We start from the raw sequence: 19,751 nt of genomic DNA, 5'->3' as shown, positions 1-19,751 counted from the left end.
CTGATGTAGAAGAAGAATTCATGATTTATTGAAAACTGACCTACCAGTAACAGAATATTTCTGACATGAAGGTGCAGTACAAGGCAGCTGGACATTTTAGCTACCACATTGGAACCAGTCAAACACAGAGACTATGCAGCTGCCTACAAACTTCGCTACCCACTGTCTCCTTTCATGAACTCCAAAACTAGGTCTGACATTGAAGAAAGCAAGACTCCTTCCAAAACAGGCAGCCAACAGTCACAGAGGAGTGATAACAACAGTGTATACACTATTGCTAGCATGTATGATGAGAAAGCTTTGCTTGGAACTCCCCAAAAAGATGTTTCAACTGTAAAATCACTTAAGTATGATCAAGAGGATTTGATGTCAGATTCAGCAGTTAGTTCAGTACCCTCATCCACAAACAAGGAGGGCAATACAGGAACTGTTTTCACTGAAAAACTGGGGGTCATTCAGGAGAGAGTTATCTTTTCAGAGAAGACAGAATTATCCCCTGTTCAAAACTTTGCAGATCATTTGGCTAGCACCATTATGCAGAGTGCCATGGAGGAGGTGGCTATACTTCAGAAATTTGTAAACAGAGAGAACACAATGTTCACTGAAGAGGAGAAGGTGGCATCCAGGAGGTCCAGTTTACAGAGGAGTCAATCCCTTCAGGCTCGGAGAAAATCTGATCTTAGTCTCATACCACCCCCAGGTAGGGAGTTCAGGATCATTACTCCTGGTATTAGATCTATGGTGGGAAAAACTGAGCTGCCAAAACCTGGGACAGAGGTGACAAGGAGTCTGTCTAATATTTCACAAAAAAGTGTGTCCAAACTGAGGTACGAGTTTTATGGAGCCCCAACAACTCTAAGTACTCCAGACTTCTTCTCCAAAAGAGGACTAGCTAGAGAAGGTACACTAAAGAAAACTAAAAAAATTTTTATCAAAGTCAGAATCTTTTGTAAGTAGTAATAAATTCTATATTGTACATCAAGTTCTAATTATGATAGGTGTAAAGTCCTTACACTGGTAATTCAAAATAAACTAAATGAGGATGCATATGTGCCATGTTTAAATTTATAGCATTTCTTTTTCATCATTAGATCTTAAATATGTTTTAATACTGTTCATATTAGTTTTATGGTTTGAAGGTTCCATGCAAAAAGAAATCCGATTCGGTCAAGTGAAAAAGCCTAGGTATCTGCAAGATGTTCCCATTTCTCTACAGCGGTCATTCAAGGGGGTCAAGTGGTGGACAGAACAGCCCCATGAAGGAATGGTGTTCCTGAAAGCCAAGAAAAATGATCTGATTGCTCATTTCAAGGAGCAGCTCCTCAAAATTTGGAATGTAAATATTCTGATAAGATATGTAAAGAATTTGTCAAGTTAACAGATGTCCAGCAATATTTAGAAGAATGTTTACAGTAATCATGCTATCATAAATTCTTGAAGAAAAAATTTTGCATCTTGGTTTCTTTTTTTCTTTCTTTCCTTCTTTTGAAAGGGGGGGGGCACATATTTTTTATAATGTGTATTGACATTTAATGTTGATCAATACCATTGTCTTCAAATTAATTTGCCATTTTGATATGGAATTTCCTGCTTGGCCATTTCATTGCTCAGTACTATACTGGTCTGGAAAAAAAATTGTTTTTGAATTCCAAGTTTTTAGATTTAAAAAAAAAAAGATTGTAAAGTTTATATTTGTGATTTGTATTTTCAGTGGCTTGAGATGTGGGAGGACTATGAGAAGATAACTTTATTAAAGGAAATTCTGAAGATTGCAGGATCAGGGGTGTTAAATGCCATGTATCATCATATACAGCAAAGGTGAAAAAAATGTTACTTTTACTTTCAGTAAACTATCTAGATTGAAGTGTAATACATGTATGTACATGTACATCCTCAGAATATATGTTAATTGCATTAAATTAACATATTTTTTGTACTGATGTATATTGCATGGAGAATAACTTTTTTTCCCTAATTATTTTGTATTATTTTTTTACTTTCAGACTCAGGGGAGCCAGGGACATCAACAGACTGTCAGATAAAATTCTTTTGTATATCTTCTCCCTACTTATACCAAGAGATGTTGCCATTTCAGCTCAGGTATGATTAATGCAGTATTTCTTGTTAAAAAATGTTGATTTTACTTGGCACCATAAAATTTTTACTGCCTTATTGAATTTCTGATTTTGTGTCAGGTTTGTCGGAGATGGCGGTTTTTGTGTGCTACAGACAGCCTGTGGATGATCAAATGTCATGAATTAGGTGAGAGGTCTGATGATTTATGTTTTGATTAAGGCCCCATATCGTGATAAGGGTGCCATAGTAATAACTGTATGCTTTTAAACTAAATGAGTTCATATTAACTACATACCTAAGGTGATCAGGGAAATTTTTTCCCTTTTGGTTTGAGGCTTACTTGACCAAAGATCATGGTCAAAAGATTAAGATTAGCAATTTCAACATTTTAATGTGATTTTTTGAGTACATTTTAACCAAATAACTTTATATTCACTACATAACATGGCTTGATATTTTTGCATGCAGGTCCAGTAGAAGAACCCTATTCCAATTAAAAATTGACTCTGTTCTTTCCCCAAAATTAGGAGAAAAAGGCCCCAATGACAAGCAGATGGAATTTTTCAGTGCTTTTTATCAACAATCTTTAATTTTGAGATCATATTAATATGTGCATAGAGGATAAGCCTACAATCTTTCTCAGTTCTGTCTATTCTACAGTAAGCATGATACTAGTAAAATATCAATATTTCCAAATTTTGCCAGTTTTTTTTCAATTTAAAATTCCCAATTAAAAAGGTACAGGATCCTGTACCAAAAAGGTCAATTAATCTCTTCATAAATAGACTTTAGTTAGAGTAATGCAAAGGTCAAAAAAAAAAAGTCTGACAAAACTTTAATGAGACACAATCAAATATTTTTTTCCTGTTAAATTATTTGTTATTCCCTACTTGGAGGGTTGGTTAAGGAAAACACATTTGTTTTGGTGTTGCTTGATCAAAGGTCAATACTGTTAAAATGTCTGTCAAAACTTTTAGGTTTCTCTAACTAAGTGACTTCATATTCACAACAAAGATAGGGATTGATTAGAGAAAAACAATTTTTGGGTATCTCAAAGATTGTGAACATGACTTAAGGCTTTTCTATGTGTTGTGAAAATATGGGTTGTTTAGGACATGATAACTTCATACATTTACAACAGAATAAAGAAAAACTGGAGACCAACAGTTTGAGGTTAAAATTGTGGAAGATTCTCACGTGTGGATACCATAAGGTATTCAATAGGGTCTGTACCTAAAGTTGTAAACTTGAAGATATAACAGATCACCAACACTTTGTGAGAATGCAACAGTGAATCTGTTTTGTTGAACGGTTTTGACCAGAGATGGTTGTCATCAGAACAATCAGGCATGTAAATTTACCTATTGAAGTAAAAAATTAAATTCTACTTCTGTATAGTCCTACTTCGCGGAGGAAAATAATTGTTCCCCTAAATTACATTACATTAATTAATACACATTGTGGTACAAGAAAAGATCATTCCTAAGGAATGTTCAAAAAGTTCAAAGTAGTTTTATGGTGAAATTCATTCAGATGAAGCGTGAAGGCACGTAGGTCCTCGCTACAATTCATCCAAATGTTTAGATTTACATGAGTGTGTGTGCTGGTGGGGGGGGGGGGGGGTTCTTCTACTGGGATTTCTTGTTGTCCTTTGATGCTTTTGTTGATTCCTTTAGGGGTTTATTGTTGTTCATAGAGCTTGGGATTGCAGTCAATAGATTGTTGATATGTTCCATTTCATTAGTGTCTTCTTTGTTTATAAGCTGGGATTTTAACTCAAGTATATGTGTATTAATCGTATTAATTCTCTTATTTCCCAAATTTCATAGAAAATGTAACCTAATTTCCTCTTGTATAATTTTGAAGCAATCTATATGTACAAACCTCCTGTATTTTTTACATTGTGACGTCACACGTCTATATCTGAAACAGCCTGAACTGCCACAAGGATGACAAAACAGAAGAATAACAATCCACAGAATTTATGGACTATTTTATTAATCATAAAAACAATTATTTAATTTACTTACTAAATCTTAAGTCAGAAAAAGCTTTAGAGACAACGTAAACTGATTATATCTTGTATAAAATACTGTTGTTAAGCAGGTCCGCATATGTACAAAACAGTCCACATTTTATTTTGTTTATAGCAATGTCATCTGCATTTTTTACTTCAATAGATAAATTTACATGCTTGATTGTTCTGATGACGAACGTCCGGTCGAATCCGATCAACAAAATAAATTCACTGCTGCATTCTCACGAAGTGTTGGTGATCTGTTTTATATCTTCATTTACAACAAAGATAGAGTATGATTTAAAGAAGACTGCCACAGTTGGGGTCACTCACTCAAAGGTTATAGAAAAATGGTGATCAACATTTTTGTTATGGAATCCGATGCAGTCTTTATCCAGAGTTGTCATTCCTTGACACCACTAATTTTCATTTCAGATTTTACAAGATGCTTGTAAAAAATATGTTAAGCTTCAAAGTTTATTCATATGCAATAAAATTTTCATTTCAAGTAAATATCCCATTTTAAGGGTACACTATGTTTTAGAGCAATTAACATTTGCTTTGTTATTATTTATGATATTATGCAGTTCATATATCAATTGGCATACAATCAAAATACAGAATTTTAATCATTAAGAAAACCAATGAGTGGAAAACTTTGCAATAACTCTTTTAGTGTTTGTTTCTTCAAAGAATCAATCAAAAAAAAAAAAAAAAAAAAAGAAGAAGATTTTTACATTTTTTTTTTCATCTTTAAGACATGTTTTTAAAATTTTGTCTTCATGATAATCTTTTGGGATATTGAAAAAGATGGAAGATAATGACTTAGAATGACAACTCATAAAGATTAAAAAAAAAGAAGAAGATTTTTACATTATGCAGGAACACAAGTTTTTCTCAACCTAAAGGGAGATGTCTATAATTATGCTGATATAAGTCAAAAGGTCAAGATTATTGATATGAGCATGTAATATTTATAGCGCTCTATGACTTTTTCAGGATCCTGCTATCATCTTAAGCATTTTTTGTCTTTATTTATAGTTTCTACACACAATATAGCTTAATTAAAAATAAAAACAGAAAATGGGGGTCAATATGCTTAGATCTTTTGGCACTACATTTAATATTACCTTTTTGCACTTTAATTTCACCTTACACATAAATAACTTTTTTTTAAGTTTCCTCCAATATTTTTTATCAAAATAAATCATGGGATCAAAAACATTCTTTTTTTTCTCTTGAAAAGGCTCATTAAAAATTCTGAAAATTAACAAGTTTCATATTATCTGCATAATCAATTATTTGACCTTTCAGCACTCACAAAATGTCTTCTTCTTTTTTTGGCATTAGAAATTTAACAAGCAATAAAATTATATGAAAGTCTTAAGATTTTACTGAATTTAATCAGAATAGTCAAAGTTATCTTATAACTTATATATATCTAATTAAAATTGGGGGTCAATGAAGTAAATTTTTAGATACATTTATTACTAGAAAAGTGCTAATTTTAAGCTAAAATTGGGGCTTTTTCCCTGGACTTTCACAATATATTTGCTATATTTGTAACAATGTCATGATAAATTCATAAAAGTTAATTTAATATACAATTTGGGATCATCAAAAATATCTCACTGTACAAAATAATTGTTTGTGCAGTCTGCATAGAAAAATAGGAATCAGAACTTAATGGTACTTTAAATACTTTGAAAGAGAAAAAATGACCAATTTCTTCAAAAATCCTTCTGCCACAAAATATAGTCACTTACTTAACGCTTTTTGTATGGAATTTAATGATGTTTTTTTTATTGAATGTAGTATAATTGGCATTGTAAAATTCAAATTACCATATTGTAAGAACTAAAATATAATGCAGTATTTTACAAATAGAGGTCCAGACAAAAATCTGCTCAATAGATCAGGGTCCAGCCTCCTTCAGTTTGTGAGTTATCTCTCTTCAGGATAAGCAGTACTCAATTGTACTTGTAAATGATAATGAAACATGTTCATTAAAGTTCTCAAACAAGTTCATTTGTTATTACAGGGTTACAGGAAGGTATAACCAACATGGAGGATATAGTATTGAGAGCAAACACGAGAAAGATGGGCATTGATTGGAGGCTTGCATACAATGAATTAAAGACATTGACAAACATGATGAAGATGGAGGCCAGAAGGAGAGGTAAATAAATAAATTCACCTCTGAAAAAAAAGACTACTACATGTATTTTTCTGCAGACCTGAGATCTCTATAAGGTAAATTTGGTCACTTTTATAATTAAGTATTTATGTAGATCTTTGTGCATTGAAATCTTCAAGCACTTTTAAACTACTAAAAGAACAAGACAATAAGATTTCAAAGGCAGTTGCTATTACAAACTTTTCTCATCATTACATAATTATCCCAAGTAATTGTCATTTATTGAAAAACTCTTTAAATATGATAATATTTATGAGGAAGTGCTAGTATGGAATTAGATAAGTGACCCTAAAAGAAGATTTACCTTAATTATCCTCTTTATTAGGGTTCTCTCATCTGTCATCTGTCCGTTTATTGTCTGTCCATCATCATTTTTGTTGTGAAGCAAAAACTCAGTTTTCATTAGAATGTTTTCAAATTTTGTATAGAAATACTTTACAATAGAAAAAAGTCACCTATAGCTTTGGGGGTCATATTGCATTGTCTGTCTGTGTGGATGTGTTAGATATTATGAGGAGTAATTTTAGCACATATATAGGGGGGGACAACCTAAGCTATTAGAACTTGTGTCTTATCCCATACTGACATATTGTCAATAAAATATGTTCAAAACAACATATGAAATTCTTCTATGTTACTTTTGCTGTACTTTATTTTAAACATTACTGTATCGAGTGTAATTGTACCTTTCCCATGACAGCCCCTCAGTGGGACTCTCTCTGACTGTGTAAGTTTTTTGTTTTTAGATTTAAAAGGAAATGCTAATGTCTTTTTTTTCTAATATTATGCTGAAAATATATTTTTTTAATTATCTGCAGAGTTAGCTGCTCTTGAAGAAGCTGAGAGGCTACAGAGACTAAGGGCCGAGCATGAAGGTAAGAAATAGATTTAAATTAACTGCAAAACAAGTACAATATACTGATTCAATAAAAATTGTGAACAAATTTACTTTTTAAACTTTTGCTCAGAGACAAAAATAGAACTGAAACAGAGAGCTGAAATTTAATATAGTGTACTTTTATGTATGTGTAGCATCAAAAAGAAAAATAGTTTATCGAAAACCAAGTGGCGCGAGTAAGTAGCTAAGATAAGGTGGAGTGAACTAGCTTATTCTATCAATATTGAGATGGAATGCGTTTGGGATATTAACTGAGAATGCAAAAGTGCAAATTTAATGTCAAATTAATGAGTTTATAATTAATATTTTAATGTGTGTTTGCCTCTTAAAATGTGATCTTAATATAAACTTACTTAGATAATTAAGTGATCTAATAAAATGGGGGTAAAAGGGCAATGCTTTACATTTATATTTTGAAAAATATTTTCTTGTCCTGTCATTTACATAATATTTCCATTGATATTATATATACGAAACTGCTTTATTTACATTTCCTATAAAAGTCTTTGACTGATTTATGTTCCTACAAAATGTTTTTTTTAATTTTAAATGTCCTATGTCTGCTTTTAAATGTTCATGTATTTAACATTAATGCATGTTCTAACTTTAAACTTGCTTAGATCAACCAAAGAAGTGAAGTCTATAAATGTGTATTCCTCATTTTTTGTTCCAGTCTGCTTTCTCTGCTAACATTTCAATGTAAGACTTGGTGGCCAAAGGCAGACTGTGCATTTTTTGCTAAAAATAGGTTATAAGAGGCACCCCAAGGGAGGGTATGGTGGTTAAATTTTGCAGGGGTTCCCAGAGGGTTGCTAGCACAGACTGGCCTGTTGATGTTGTTGCATGGCTGTAATTTAATTCAGTATTGTGTGTGACTGAATGTGAATTAATGTATATACATGTGTATATACATGTATATATATAGTTTAGTGTTTTGCTCCTATTTTAGGATACAGTTGCCAGAATTTTATGTAGATTTTACAAAGAAAAATTTAAAAATGAAGTAATTGAATAAGAAATATTTTTGAATATCGTTATGACACTTCAGTCTCAGATGTGGCCTTGTGCTTTGTACACATTGGGTGGGGTGAGACAAAGGTTTGTACAATCTTTATTACCGCATGTTCTGTATTCAGATATAGCAATATACTAATATATCCTATCTTACTTTTAACCTGGCAGGAATGTTGTAAACATTTTTAATAATACCATTACTTGGAAAACATTAATTAAAATGATTCATATGAGTCCTGATTTTATTAGGAAACTAAATCAATTATTTACATCAAGAAATAAAAGCAATTTTTGTCTTACATATTGTGCAACATGAGGTGGAATTTTTGTTGACCTTGAAACACTTTAATTGTCACGAAAGTCAGTGATGGATGTGAGTAGAATAATTTATATTATTTGGAGATATTTGCCTATTATCTCCATTTTTTTCTCATACATTTAACAACAAATTGGTTTCAAATTCTATTACGATCAACAATTCATGAAATCAGGTACAGATATTTTATGTGATATGTAAATCCTTGGATCCACCACATTGTAATTGCTGGAAAGAGTTAAATCTCTGAAAGATTTTAGCATTACTCAACTGTTTATAATATGTAGATTATATTTTAGGAATGGCTTTCTTCCCTTGTAACTTTAGACACAGTAATCACCTAAACTAGTTAAAATAATTAGAATTCAGTGTATTTTTGCATGCCTGGAATATGGAGAACATTTATATGTAACATCCAGTATTACTCTTGTATTAGGAGTATGGAATAATAGGAATGGTATAGATAGAAGTAATGTGTTTTAAAGTTAGTTTAGAGAAAGGAAGAAGTGCTGTGTTATCTTAGTATATGTCAATCATTAAGCAGACTGAATTGTGTGTACTTTTAGCATTTAGTTGTAACACATGGTGAATTTAATTTTGTATACAGCAATTGTATGATTAACTACATAAACATGCAAATTGTCATATTAATTATGTTATTAATAATCCCCCAAATTTTGTTTGTTTCAGCAAATAATCTTATTTCAGGAGATAATGTACAAAATGTAGGTATCTTTCCTACTTTACAGGAGGTTGCTTCGGAGCAACCTCCCAAATTTCAGCTGAATTCTGAAGACATCTTAATTCAGTATCAGAGGATGTTTCACTATGATGTCTACACCCCATCTACACATTCAGGTATTCTAAGGGACATTATCCCTTATAGCCTAAGCTACTATCCTCAGACAGAGTTATCACCCTTGATTGCTTTTGAAATATATCCCGGAGTGTTCAAACTGCTGTGCTATAGTTTTCCAATTTCTACTGTGTGTGCTTATGTGTAAAGTAGTTAATGTCATTGTGACAGTGGTGGATTTAAGCCCTCCCCCAGAAAATTAAGACAGTCTTGATTCAATTTATGCTTAGTATATACTCCTTTAAAATACAGTATTAAATTGTAGATATATCTCAAAATCTTAGATCCACCATGTCTGAGTTGCTTTTTCATCCTGATTATAACTAAGCAGAAATGTAATTGCTAGTTGATTGAAATAATGATTCATAGAAAACCTGGATATTGATTAGCTTAGAACATTTTTTTTTAAATAATAGTTACTTAAGCTTTCCTGTCCAATGTCTTTACATCACTGATCCAATAGAGATTAAATTCCAAGATTGATACTATGAAATGCAAATACATTATAGGAATTCAAAGCTGATGAATGGTAAATGACTCAAGCGAGCATTTTGGTCCATTGACATTTTGAAATGGATTTTTTAATATATAGTTTTGTATCTTTTTTTAAGCTTTTTGAATCAAAGAAGGGGAGAGTGGGAGTATTGTTTTGGATCTGTTTGTATTTTCACCTGTCTTCAATTTTAATCACTCATAAAGTTTGAATTGAATAACATAGAACATATATATTTAGTCAGGTGATGATCTATGACTAGAAAATTTGCTTTGAATATAATCATGTTCATTTACACAAGATCAAGGTCACAGATTGAAAGGGAACACATTAAAAATTCATACTTGACAGAAAAGTACATGTATGTATGCTGATTCTGGATATCTAAATAAGATCAAAGTTATATCTCAATTGACCAGTCCATACCTTTGTAAAAGAGAAATATTGCAATAAAAGGTCTTTACTAATGATCTGCATCTTGACCTTCACCTGAGGTCATTTTAACGTTAAATAACTAGGCTTAAAAATGTTCAATTTATATGTACTGTATCTATTTTTATAGATTTATGTCATTTTGACATAAAAAATGCTTGTGGTTGGAGGATATGGCATCATCCTACATCAAGGTCATCTGAAAGTCACAGAAGTTTACAGTGTAATATTTATTCTAATCTTGAGTTTTTACAATTTTTTTTAAAAACTTGTACTGTTAAGAGAAAAAAAACTAAAAAGAGATAGCAACAGCAATACTTGTTCACCACAAAATAGTGTGTAGAAGCCTCTCTTGGACCTGAGTCACTCAAGGTTTTTCAAGTATAGTGCATTGGAGGGTGAAATTTATCACATAACTTTTGGACAAAGATACAGTCTGTACATGTCAATACACTTAAACATGTAAATATAGCCGTGTTTCTGATTTACCTGTTCATCATAAACTTCTTGAACTTTGATATTGATCACATACCTTGTAAACATATCAGACGGTGCTCTGGGTCATATTTCAGTTTCAAGGTCATTGTATTCAGTCTCTGAACCTTTGTCAGGTCCCATATATTCTTTCAAACTTATCCACTGATAATTGTTTTATTATGACCTTTTATTAAAGTCAATGTTTTGGATTTTAGATATAAAAAAATAAACCTATGTGTGACTGTTATCTCGTTAACTTTGCAAAATGCATTTAAAACTATCTTCAGAAAAAAAAGTCTTGTTTCCAAAAGCATAAACATAATTGCCTACTTACTAGTATTTAACATATGACCTGTATATAAACCAATTCATTTCTAATGAGTAGCATGTCAGATCACCTTGATATATTTCATTGCAAAACAATTGACAAATTTAATTCAATGGAAGGTAATTGCAATTCCATTCATCAGCTTTTTTTTGTGGGGAAAGGGGGGGGGGTTTAAAGTTAATTTCAAATATTCATTATTTTTCATGCTTCAAACATATTTATAGCTTAGGGACAATTTAGACCTTGTAAGATTTTATATTTTTATTTTTTAAGATTTATTCATGAAATGTGAAAAATCTGAATTGTATGATTGATTAAAAAATAAATTTGATAAATGTATAATTAAAAATGGTATGAAGATGAATGTAGTTAATGAATATGTACTTGTAACTCTATTTATTTCTCCACTTATGATTAAAAAACAATGTCATTTAGAATGCTACCTGAGAAAACTTAAGCTAAATTTAAAAGGTCATTATATTTTTCAAAGATATAAAATATAATTCTTGGAATAGATATAATTTTATTAGCATTAGCAATGACTAGGGCATGCTCCATCAAATTATTTTGAGGGTTATTACAATGAGGAAAGGATCAGGTTTAAGTTTCTGCTTCAGAAATGCCCTTTTCTTTGGTAACTTGCACTTGATTTTAGAATTCTTTTTTGTACATTGATTACTTTTAAATTTTGCCCACATTAGCTTCCCTGTGCACAGATTTTTTCTGAATACGAGTGAAATAGGGCCATAGACCTAAACACAATAAATCATTAGACTCTACAACATCACCTTGCTGCTGGTCTTTGATACAGAGACTCTTCTCCACAGAGACCATTTGAGGATTTAGTTGAAGTATCTCTTTTGAATTGAAATTTTGTTTTCCACTTACAAGTCAGTTGTATATTTTCAGTTTACATGTATTTTGAAGGAATTTGCCACTGACCCATTCATTGATTGGTTCAATTTTTTTAAGGAATAACTGTCTAATTTTTTGGTTTCATGATGTGATCAATCGATTGGCTTGCGTGATAATTTGCATAAACGCCGAAGGCGTTTATGCATAAAATTATCACACAAGCCAATCGATTGATCATCGTCATGAAACCAAAAAATCTTACAGTTATTCCTTATATTTACATGCTCTTGATTCTGCAAATTCACGTGTTACAAGCCCCGCTTCTGTCTCTATTTGTCCCGCCCCGCACGTGATTTTTTTTCACCACGCCTATCGATGAACCAGTAGATTTATGTAGAAATAAAGTATTTTTACTATTTGAAATTTTGTCTCGGACAAAGACGTTAGAAATGTAAATATGACAAGAATCAATTGACAATTTCATATCGGAATTCTGTAGTATTTTCCCAAGTTTCAGAGAATGTTTGGGATATGACATCAATATTTAATCTTTTATCAACAATTTTTATACAACAGCAATCTTTTGAAATAAAAATAAAATCATTAAAATATGTAAGCACTTTTATATACCTTGGATATGTCGAAGTGATTTGGAAGTCCCAAGCACTTTATCTTTAAGTATTTTACCCTCAATATCTTGAACCCTTGAATATCTCGAAGTTTTATATATACTGAAAAATACTGATGTTTCAAGGACACACTTATAAGTTGGACAGTGGACACAGAGTTTAGGACCAAAATTTAACTCCCCAAAATCCTACTTGTAAGCCATTATAAACAGTATATGACTGTATTTTTAAGATTTTTTTTTACGATTTCTTACTTCAGTCTGCATATGACATATACGAGGGGGTATCAAAAAGTTCGTGGACTAGCGCCATAAAATTAAAACCGCTTTAGGTACATCAATGATTTTTTAAATATTTAGTTAGCATCATCTTTTCTATCTATAGAATAAACCACAAATCATAAATAAAATTTTTTTTTATATAAATTAGTAATGTTTAAGTAAGCAATGGTATGTCCAGGCGGCGCAACCTTGAACATGATGTTTTTTCGACCTCAGTGTCACTGAGAAAAACTCTTTTGTTATGAACATTTGACATCCAAAAATCCTGTTAATTCAGGTATGTGATGGGACACTATTGATCCGTAAAATATGCAATTTTTACCTCATTCTGTAAGTTCTATGAAATTTAATCGTAAATTTTATATGGAGTGTCCAAATAATTAAGGGCTTGAAAATGACGTCAAATAGGGGGAGGGGTTTCTTTTTCCAACATTCTATTAAGTTTTGCCCCTGAAAAAACTCGTATAGACCTAGGAAATATTTAAACTGGCTACAGTGAAATAAAATGCATCCAGAGTACTTGTTTTTTAAATGCCAAAATAGATTCAGAGAGAAAAGGAATGCACAGTTAATGTCCATTTGTAGTCAAGGTGGGAAAAGTCAGTCACGTCAAAAAATGGCGTTACGTTGATCATGTGTGGTAGATACTGAACTCCAAAAAGCAAAATATGCTGGCATAATGAAGGGAGGATCTCTCCCAGTGTATAAATCCATTTGCAATATTATATGTATTGAAAGCAGCTGTTTAAAATATTGTAAAGTCATATAAACAAGACGGGTTTAAGTCCTTACTCAACTCCAGGGAATCTCATCAAGATAAGTGTGTGAGGTAGAAGAATCGGACATTGAAAAACAATGATGTTGTCGGACGTCATGAAACTAAACGGCGACAGCGCCGGGTGATCATACAATGTCGTTTTTATTTTATAATAATTTGGCAAATAATCAATGTATCATGCTAAAATTTTTAACACGTCTTTATTTTTAGTTGTTTTATGTTCCTTATAAATTTTGAAAGCACAGACTACTTAGTACTAATTTTATCGCATCAGTCCACGAACTTTTTGATAACCCGTCGTATATAGTGAAATGCAATTATGGCAAACCAAACTACTTATTTCATTATTATTGAGCAATATGACTCTGTTAGTGTCAGGTTTGTACTATACCCATGTTTTCTCTAGTCATGTTTTACTGTACATCATTTTTTTGCCCACAATTACTTGATTAACACATTATTAAGCTTTTTTTTTGGGTAGTCTTTTATATGTTTTAGTATAGTTTATTTATTAAATAGGTAGTGCATAGCATTAGATGACATATACTTTAGGATGCTTTTGCTTTGTAGGCTTTTGTAATAGTTTTTAAAGTGACTAAATAATTTAAACATGTAAACATTTTTACAAGTTGTTTAACACTGTTGCTATTAAAGTTTATTCTACAGTTTACATATTTTTATCTCCTTGTATTGAAATGTTTCTCATCTATTATTTCTTTGACTGTTTGTTGCCTTTTCTGTCTAAAACTTCAGTGTTGCTCATTAACTTTTGAAGTACTTCATACTTAATTGGCACAAAGATTACTAATGGCCAGAGAGAGTGTCTTGACCCTGATTAAGGGTTATTTGATATAAGGTCAAATTCATTGATATTAGAAGTGATAAAATCTTGCCTAATCTATAACTTTGTAAGAAACATTTGAAATGCTTATTTGGCATATAGAGGAAGGTTATTATGAGCCAGGAGTATTTATAATACCTGACCAAAGGACATTAAAAGAAAGTCAAGGTCAAGGGATTTTCAAGTATAAAATTCTTGTCTGGTCCATTATAATGTGGAGATGGTACAGGTGCATGACTTTACACATAGGGAAGTTATGATTAAAGGATGTATCATGACCCAGAATCAAAGTCATCTGTACAAGGTCAAGCTCAAATTTGTCTGCATCAACACAAAATAAAACTCGGGGCTTTTGTCCTGTAGAAGATTTTTTCTCCTTTTCTTGTATTTGTTTCTTTTTAGCTCACCTGAGCTGAAAGCTCAAGTGAGCTTTTCTGATCACATTTTGTCTGTCTTCCATCTATCCATCTCTCTGTCCATTCGTACGTCTGTAAACTTGTCACATTTTTCGACTTCTTCTCCAGAACCACTGGGCCAATTTCAACCAAACTTACCACAAAGCATCCTTGGGTGAAGGGGATTTAAGTTTGTTCAAATGAAGGGCCATGTCCTTTTTCAAGGGGAGATAATTAAGAAGTAGTGAAAATTGGGTGGCTTCTTTTAAAAAATCTTCTTTTCAAGAACAGTAAACCATGATTAGTCATATTGATATGGAAGCATCCTCAGGTAGTGTAGATTCAAATTTATTCAATTGATGACCCCTGGGTGTAGGTAGGGGCCAGAGTGGGGGATCAAAGTTTTTTCAAGTTTGTTCAAATCATGACTCCTGGGGGTTGGGTGGGGCCACAATTGGGCATCAAAGTTTTAAATAGTTTTAAGGAATAAACAGGAAAAAATCTTTAAAAACTTTCTTCTCAAGAACAGCATAGCCATGATTAATCATATTGATATAGAAGCATCCTCAGGTAGTGTAGATTCAGGTTTGTTCAAATCATGACACACGGAAGTTGGGTCGGACCACAATGGGTGATCAAAGTTTTACATAGAAATATATAGGAAAAATTCTTTCAAAATTTTCTTACCAAGAACTACAAAGACTTGATTAGTCATATTGATATGGAAGCATCTTCATGGAGTGTAGAATAAGACCACAATGGGGGGATTAAAGTTTTATATAAAAATAGATAGGAAAATTCTTCTTCTCAACGACAGTAAGGCCATGATTAATCATATTTTTATGGATCTTCGAAGCATCATTATGTAGTGTAGAATCAAGTTTGTTCAAATCATGACCCCTTTGGGTAGGGTGGGGCCACAACAGGGGAACAAAGTTAAACAAAGGAATATGAAGGATATGTCAATAAGAAATTTCTTCTCAAGAACAGCAAAGCCATAATTAGTTGTATTAATTTAGAAGCATCCCCAGGAAGTGTAGATTCAAGTGTGTTCAAATTATGTCCCTGGGGGTAGGGCAAGGTCTCAAAAGAGGACAAATGTTGTTACCACTTTTATATTTAAACTTTTCAATACTATACTGATTTCTGCTTTTCCTTAGCCAAAATGCTCAGGTGATTGATGTGGCCCACGGGCCTCTTGTTTTGATAAATTTTCAGGATATTTTCTGTTTTGTTATTTATATTATGTAATATATATTCATAGAAATGTTCCAGAAAAATCCATGATGATTATTTTTTTATCCATTGTAAAAAAAAAATACATTTCTTAGAAGAACATTTTGTGTCTGAAATGATTTGTACATTTTCTAAATGTGTTGACACTTGTGATAATATTTCATGTATAAACCTTTTCAGATGATAGAAGGAACATATCCACAGCACAAGGTAGCATAATGTGCCAAATTCTCTAGACTCTTTATTTTTTAAGTATTACACAGTTGTTTGTACTAGATTTATATATCACACATATAGTATTACAGAAGTGTTTTACTCTGCAGCATGACTCTATATGCTTGTACTATACTAGAGAAAATATACTGTTCACTGTTCTAAAATACTGTATCCTGTTGAAGTCTCATCACCCTGTACAGGTATAAATATAAATGTATGTCTTAATTATCATATCCCGATTAGATGGTAATCTTTTTAGGTTTTTTATTCGTCCATTTTGTATGATCTGATTAAAAGAATAAATGCTAATGGGACGAAAAAACAAACAACCCCCCCCCCCCCCCAAAAAAAAAAAACAGTACCATGGATACCAGTTACCATTATGGGAAATATGATCTTATTTGCACAAAATCTTGAACAAGAAGAGTCATGGAATTTTAAAAAACTGATTAGAAAGAGCTTGTAGTATGTAAAGTGTATTCCTTAATTAATGTAGGAGATGAATGTCTTTCTATAATCCTGAAATTATGTTCCTTATAAAAGAATTTAGAATTACTTAAAATATTTTTTGAAAAAAAAATACACGTCAAACAAATAAGCGTGGAGACTAGCATTTTAAGGTTCACTGACCCTCTTATAAGAGAGGTAACTCTCACTGGGATAAATAAGTACTATTCCTTTAAAAAATTGTCAAGTAAAAAGGCCATTTCTGTCAAAATTTCCCCCAGAAAGAATGCTAAAATTGTGTGCATTTTATAAATTAGATTTGTTTTGGAAAGTCATAAGTGTTAAAGCAAAATTTTTTGTGAATACATGGGCAAAGGGACAGTGAACCTTAAATCAATTTAGGTGAGAGAAATTAGCCCTCTGCTTGATAAAATGGATTATTTCCTGTAATTTAATATTTCAATTTTCTAGCAGAAGATGTATATGAAAATGACATTTGAGAGAATTAAGTATACCTTACTAGACAGCATATGTGACAAATTAGTGTTAAAGCTTTAAATTAAAGGAAATAATGATGTAGCGATGCTAGAGTTACCTCTCTTTGCTTGGAGTTTATTCCTCCTTAAACATTATTTAATATAAAACTTATAGCATATTGTACAGTCCTAAAATCTTGACAGAAATGAATTAAAAGTATTTAATTTATGCATGCATACCAATATTTTAAAGCTTTATACTGAATATAATCTCACAGAAAATCATTTGCATGTTTAAAATTGTATATATTACTGTATGGTACAAAGTGAGTAAAGGCTATCCTTTCATTGGAAAAAAAATGAAGGAGAAAGTTAATATCAGGCTTTAATTACTTTAAAGGCTTTGAAATATCATCTGAGCTTTGTAGCAATTTTTCTATTTAAATTAAAAAATGCACTGTAGCAATTATTTGATTTTTTTTTTACAATATACATATTTGTGTGTGTGACTATATTACTCTTTTAGAAACAATGAAGACTAAGGTGCCTGACTTTTATATTTCTCAGTTTTTGAACTATTCTGAATGATGCAAGAAAGAATATTGAGCCATATATTTAATATTTCATTGCACTGGGTGGTATATTTAAATCTGATTATAAATGCATGAATTTTGTGTTGTATTTTATAGTCTCTTTGAACTTTTTTGGTACTTTTATTAAAATTACAACTTGTAGGATGTGAACTCCGAAACTGGCCTTGCTTCCCTTATAGATAATGTTGAATTCATCTATTACTCTTTAGTTGGATATGATGTTCATTTAATTTGGCAAGATGATTCTTAACTTGTAATAATCTCTTGGAATATTTCCTCAACAGTTGACATTGAAGTGAGGAGAGGTACCCAGGCTGTGATTGAACAGGAAGAGACAGAGAAAAAGGAGAAAGAGGAGGCCAGAAAGAGGGAAAGATATGCCATCAAATTCAAGAGGGAAAATAAGGAGGGAACAGGGGACAAAAAAGAGGAAGATGAGAAGAGCGATGAGGGGGATGAGGTGTCAGATGAGGATCTTTCCCAGTATGAGGATTTTATATACCAGGCTTGTGAGGAGGATGAGGAGGAGACAGGTTTGAATTTTAATAACACTTTAAATTCTATGCATTTACTATAATAAAACTTTATGGCAATGTTCAAATTCTGACTTAGTCTAAAACTGCTTCATGATCCCCGGGCCAGATGTTGAAATATTAGGAACTCTACTGGTGCATGAATGAAATTTATTTTTCAGAAACTGCATTGAGACAGTTCCTTATTTATGATGATTTTGCTCATATTTTTTTTTCAAAGAAATCAATATTATTCTCATTTAATTGCAACCTTGTCTATTGTTTGCTAGCAGTGTTGATCTGAGCAAATAAGGTCTCTCTCCCCCAACTCTTTTTTATATTGTCCTTTCATATACTTGTAATCACATAGCTAAAAACTGCAGAATTTATCATCAATAGGCAATGTGTTTACTAGTAACCAGCCAAAAAATTGGAAGCAAAAATCAATTTTTGAAACTGTACATTCATGTACACAAATATAGATGAAAGGGAACAGACTGCATCCCAGCCACACTGGAAGCCATTGAAGAAATCTGGTGCAGAAGACAAGCCAAAAGAATTGGAAAAGATTGAGGCTGATCACCAGAAAGAGCAGAAACAAAGAGAAAAGGCAGAGAAAAAACGATTCAAAACCAAGAGACAGAAGACTGACGTTAGGTATGAGTGATAGTACCTGAAAAAAGTCTAAACGTTGGTGGGAGTTTTATTACAGTTGCATCTAATTAATCTGGACGCTTGTGTTCTCGAGCAAATCATCCGAATTGGTGAAGTGTCTAGATTACTGAAACATACTTAGTATATATAAATATAGATTGTTCCTCACAAATTTTGTCTGGAAGGTAAAGCATCCGGATTATTGGTGTCCAGAATAATGAGGCTTCAGTGTACTTTTCTTAGAAGACTCAAATTTAACTCCATTTTAAGAATGACTGAAAAATTACTAACAAATAAATGACATCACAAATTAGGCTAGTGGTTTATAGGCAAACAAGGAGATAAATGATCTGTATACAGGGAAATGTTTGCCCCCATTTTATTTTTGCCCCTTTCTCCCTACTCACAGACGGGCGAATTTAAAACGGGTATAATTTAAAAAACATTGTATAATTTCTTAAACAGAATTGGGACTAGGCGAATTTGAAATGGGACAAAATTGTTTGCAATTGTGAAAGGGCGAAAATAACAGGGAGAGAAAATAACCCTGTATACAGTATTCAAATCATTTGTCTCCTAACAGGGAGAGAAAATAACCCTGTATACAGTATTCAAATCATTTGTCTCCTAACAGGGAGAGAAAATAACCCTGTATACAGTATTCAAATCATTTGTCTCCTAACAGGGAGAGAAAATAACCCTGTATACAGTATTCAAATCATTTATCTCCTTGT

The 19,751-nt window shown here is 31.9% G+C and overlaps 1 protein-coding gene across 1 annotated transcript in view; it reads left to right on the top strand.

The window, feature by feature from the left end:
- Positions 1 to 19,751, top strand: part of LOC133182820 (uncharacterized) — a 44,800-nt gene that overhangs the window by 2,832 nt on the left and 22,217 nt on the right. The window contains exons 3-11 of the mRNA XM_061317665.1: positions 72 to 901; positions 1,140 to 1,336; positions 1,712 to 1,818; positions 2,004 to 2,100; positions 2,196 to 2,262; positions 6,135 to 6,272; positions 7,109 to 7,165; positions 18,136 to 18,384; positions 18,846 to 19,020. Coding sequence (XP_061173649.1) covers positions 72 to 901; positions 1,140 to 1,336; positions 1,712 to 1,818; positions 2,004 to 2,100; positions 2,196 to 2,262; positions 6,135 to 6,272; positions 7,109 to 7,165; positions 18,136 to 18,384; positions 18,846 to 19,020 — 1,917 coding nt within the window. The remainder of the gene's footprint in view (positions 1 to 71; positions 902 to 1,139; positions 1,337 to 1,711; positions 1,819 to 2,003; positions 2,101 to 2,195; positions 2,263 to 6,134; positions 6,273 to 7,108; positions 7,166 to 18,135; positions 18,385 to 18,845; positions 19,021 to 19,751) is intronic.

The sequence above is a fragment of the Saccostrea echinata genome, unplaced genomic scaffold (assembly GCF_033153115.1).
Source record: "Saccostrea echinata isolate AGI-Se365-2 ecotype Australia unplaced genomic scaffold, CSIRO_AGI_Sech_v1 ptg000009l, whole genome shotgun sequence".
Lineage (NCBI taxonomy): Eukaryota > Metazoa > Mollusca > Bivalvia > Ostreida > Ostreidae > Saccostrea > Saccostrea echinata.
The sequence above is the reverse complement of the archived record's forward strand: the minus strand, read 5'-3'. Positions and strand labels throughout refer to the sequence as shown.